Source organism: Anarrhichthys ocellatus, unplaced genomic scaffold (genome assembly GCF_004355925.1).
Source record: "Anarrhichthys ocellatus isolate YVR2014 unplaced genomic scaffold, GSC_Weel_1.0 scaffold1, whole genome shotgun sequence".
NCBI lineage: Eukaryota > Metazoa > Chordata > Actinopteri > Perciformes > Anarhichadidae > Anarrhichthys > Anarrhichthys ocellatus.
In genome coordinates, this window is record NW_022280031.1 from 8,520,795 (window position 1) to 8,525,050 (window position 4,256).

At 41.8% G+C, this 4,256-nt stretch overlaps 1 protein-coding gene across 1 annotated transcript in view; it reads right to left on the bottom strand.

Annotated features, from left to right (window-relative positions):
* The window catches only part of cdk4 (cyclin dependent kinase 4), an 11,458-nt gene that overhangs the window by 2,516 nt on the left and 4,686 nt on the right, over positions 1-4,256 (bottom strand). The window contains exons 2-5 of the mRNA XM_031852493.1: positions 2,553-2,787; positions 2,330-2,465; positions 1,999-2,166; positions 1,623-1,732 (exon numbers count right to left, since the gene is read on the bottom strand). Coding sequence (XP_031708353.1) covers positions 1,623-1,732; positions 1,999-2,166; positions 2,330-2,465; positions 2,553-2,770 — 632 coding nt within the window. The 5' untranslated portion in view covers positions 2,771-2,787. The remainder of the gene's footprint in view (positions 1-1,622; positions 1,733-1,998; positions 2,167-2,329; positions 2,466-2,552; positions 2,788-4,256) is intronic.

Consider the following 4,256-nt stretch of genomic DNA (forward strand, 5'->3'; position numbering starts at 1 on the left):
TGTGTGTGTGTGTGTGTGTGTGTGTGTGTGTGTGTGTGTGTGTGTGTTAGTGCACTGGTTCTCAGCTGATCTGGGATATGTTGCATACAAAGCTTTAGTTACATTCTGACTTTCTCTTGCAGTAACTGTTTGTGGACGTGTTAACACCTAATGATGTGTCAGTGGGTTTGTGTCAGCATGTATGATGGTGATGACCTCAAGATGTCAACTACAACTCCAGTATGTTTCAGAGTAGACTTATTGTAGACTGGTTGAAAGAGGGGCAAGGCTGACATAAAATACGTATACGTGCTGTGACATAATGAGTGAGGCAAAGCCAAACTGTTTTTCACCAATTCGACTGCCGACAGTCTGAGGGCCCCAGACCAGATTTCCCCGGAGCCGCAGATAAACTTGTTACGTGATCCATTTAGAGATAAATTCTGAACCCTCTGCAAACTCATCCCGGGTGCTGCTCTGACTGGCACACAAACACACCATGTGTGTGTGGACACTCACATCTCCAGGTAATGAGTGTATCTGCTATCGTCAATGATAGAACGAGTCTAAAAGGTGGAACATGCAGTCACGGAAATCAGTATTTGGGCTGTGACACAATTCTTTCCAATTTTGCCTCTTTACATGTTTCCAATGGAATTAAAATGAAGCAGTCAATATGTGGTTGAAGTATAGACTTTCAGATTCAATTTAATGGATACAAGACCCCCCCCCCCCCCCCCCTATTTTCAGAGGGGATACTATTGCCTCGTGACCTATGGTTCAGAGAAAATAGTGTCTAGATGAAAATGCTCACAAGGACAGTGGATAATCTTAAATAACCGGGTCATGATGACATTGCTATTGAGTTTTGTATTGTAAATGTATTATTTTGTTGCTTTGAGTACCACAAGCTGAGTACAGTCATATAGTCCCATTATATTGGAGAGAACCAGCCTCTGGAGCTGATGTCTCCCAAACTACCAGCAAAACAATCGATTTGACAAACAGCACTACGTAAGAGGAAAGATTTGTATTTTTCATTTTCATTTTCTGTTCATAAAACTGTTCATTTTCAATGCATTACATTTGCTGACTGGAAACACAAGACGGGACAAGACTTTAGTCAATATTTAACCAAAGACACAATGTTTCCCTAACCTAGTAACCTAAACCTGAAATAAGAGGCTGTGTTTCGTACGCCCCACCCGCCCTACGTAGGATTTATGCGCAGTATGAAGATGGGGGGGGGAAAGTGTTGCCAGTGAAAAAACATGTTTGTCAATAAGTGGTATAGAAATGTATTTTTTTTAGGAGACATTTTCATTAGAGTTTCAAACTGCTATTTAGCCTGAGGAGTTAAATGATAAACTAGAACTCCCTTTGTAAGCACAAACCTCCCCTTGCAATGGTTCAGGATATGTAATCGAATCTCTGCTGCTGAAACTTAATCAGATCACCATCAAAATTGACCGCACTGTTCCTTTGCCCAAGGCCTCTCTCCTCACCAAATGACATCAAAATCTGTTCATGCTACCTTTCTAGATTTAAACACAGACACAATATTGATCATAACAAAACGTATAAACATAAATACTGTATTTCGTGTCAATCTTCTTTATTTGAACATTACTCTGCTGACTCACTTGCGTCTGAACATTTCAGCAAAAATGCAGCCGGTGCTCCAGATGTCCACCGGTGTGGCGTAGCTGGACTGCAGCAGAACCTCGGGGGGGCGGTACCACAGAGTCACCACCTGGCAGACACAAAGATGGAAGTTTTTGTTCAGAAGGTTAATGTTTGGCAGCAGACTGTCACGTTAGACACCGATTGTCAGTGAGGAATTTAAAATTAGGTATGACAGATTAGTTCTCTCAACCTCATTTTCAGTGGCTAAAGGTTGATTTGAAGCTTCTTGAATGGTTCAAATCTAAAATAAATGATGGCATTATGTGGAAAATACTGTATATACACACACACACAACACAAACAACTACTGTTGGGGTCCAGGTGAGTTCGTACCACAGGAGTGAGGGCCATGTGGCAGCTGTAGATCTTGGCCAGTCCAAAGTCAGCCAGCTTCACCTGGCCCTGGCTGGTCACCAGAATATTCTCTGGTTTCAGGTCTCGGTGCAACACGCGGTTAGAGTGAAGGAATGAAACACCGCACAGCAACTGCCTCATCAGGTCCTGCAGAAACACACACAGGAATATTGCAACTGGAACCATTTTTTTAAAAACAGAGAGACCGTAAATAAGGAAAAAACACTCCGTCCAGTCCGTACAGTTTTCTTCCTTCTGACTATTTTACAGACTATACATTAGTTTACATATTGTTTCAGTTAGTTCTCACTTGAATGCGGCCGGGGGATAACCCAGGAGCTGGGGCTTTCTCTAGGTACGTCTTGAGGTCTTGGTCCACATGTTCAAACACCAGAGTGACTTTCGTCTCCTGGTCCGACCTCTGGGTGGCGCATACATCCATTAGCCTGCCGCGCACAACAAGAACAGTGACTTCTGTGAGAAGTGTTCACAGTGAATTGTAGACAACGCAACACTTTGTATAGCCGTCTTACCTGACCACGTTTGGGTGGTCGAACTGCTCCAGCCTTTTCAACAGAGCCACCTCTCTGACTGTGGAGACTGGGAGGCCATTTTGGTCCGTCTGCACACGCACGCTCTTGAGAGCCACAAACTGCCCGCTCTCTAAGTCTCGGGCCTTGTAAACCGTCCCATAAGCGCCACCTCCAATCTCTGCCACTGGCTCATACTGGACACTGATGCCGTGGGCCATGGCCAAGATCCAACAGACTGAGAGACAAAGGATGACACACAGATCAGATGCAAAAGCTATGAATGCGTTTAATTACAATCATGAGATGATCACGTTTGTACAGTTTACAATGCTCGATTTTAAATAAAATAATATAATATTCTTAGCAGCCCACTTGCCCTCTTATATGTACATTACTTCTTTACTTCAATGAACCTTATAAAGCATAACATTGGAAAAAAATAAAGAAGGAAGCAGAGATTTTGATGCATCACACCAAAAAGCAGCATGGAGCTGTTCTACTGAAACTAAACAATGGCCGAACTGGGTAACCTTATCCGTACTTTAAACACATCACTATATCAAAGAACATAACAGCTTTCATCCTGGATCTCACTGCCATTGTCACCTGAAGTGTCCCTCGACCCAAAACAACCCAGTACTGCAACAAAAATCTACTAATTGAAGATGATGCAATGAAAAAAACGGGAAGGCAAGAGACATAAACACATCCGACAATCAGTAATCCATCTCTTTATCTCAGTCTTTTTTGGTTTGTTTTTCTTTTCTTCAAATGTCTCTTGATATTTGTCATTTCTTATTGTTATGTTTGCAGATGATGTCCCACACATAATAATGTGAGTAATTCTAAATGTGATACATTATAACAGGACTGAGACTTTACAGACTTGTTAGGAGCTCTGTGAGGCTGTACATAGCACAGCTTTGAGCCAAATGCTGAGGTTTAGCAGGTAATATTTACCCAGTTTACTACTTAATTTAGCATGTTAGCATTAAAGCTATCAAGCACAGCTGAGGCTGAGGCTGATGTCATTGGTTTTGAAGGTGTTTGGTCTTCAACCAAAGTATTGGACAAATTCAGTTTTGACCTGCTGGTGCTGCTCGATGAAGTCAAAGTAAATAAAAACTTAAATCACAAAAAACAATAAACTCTCTGTACTGAACATGGAAGTGACTTCTCTCATGATCTGGATGTGAGAAGCTTGGTGGATGTACAATAAAAGATGGCTTTGTATGTATGAAGCAGTAAACCACTGAACCTCATCAGAGTCCAAAGAGGAAATAAGGATGTGATGCAGTCATGCAAGTTCTCAGTAATAGTTTGTTTAACCACAAATTGATCTTTTGTAACACTATGCTCTTCGAGGGCTGCGTTTCCACTTTAGTACTTCTGTCAGTGAAACACTGCGGCATCAAGCCGTCTAACAGCGCGTAGCTGTTAGAGAACTGCTGTATACAGAGGAGGCAGCATCAAAGAGGGGCATGCTGGAAGCAAAACAACCTGCCGGACTTGCCAAGTAGCTGACCAGGCCATTCTGGTTTAGTGCTGAATGTGCAACATTTGCAATTACAAAGTATTGAAGACTGAAAAACTGTTTCTAGATAAAATATATTGATGGCTATGTCTAATCCAGTATATTAAATGCCCCCCCCCCCCCCCCCAACAAAAAAAAAAAAAAAAAAAAAAAAAAAAAAAAAAAAAAAA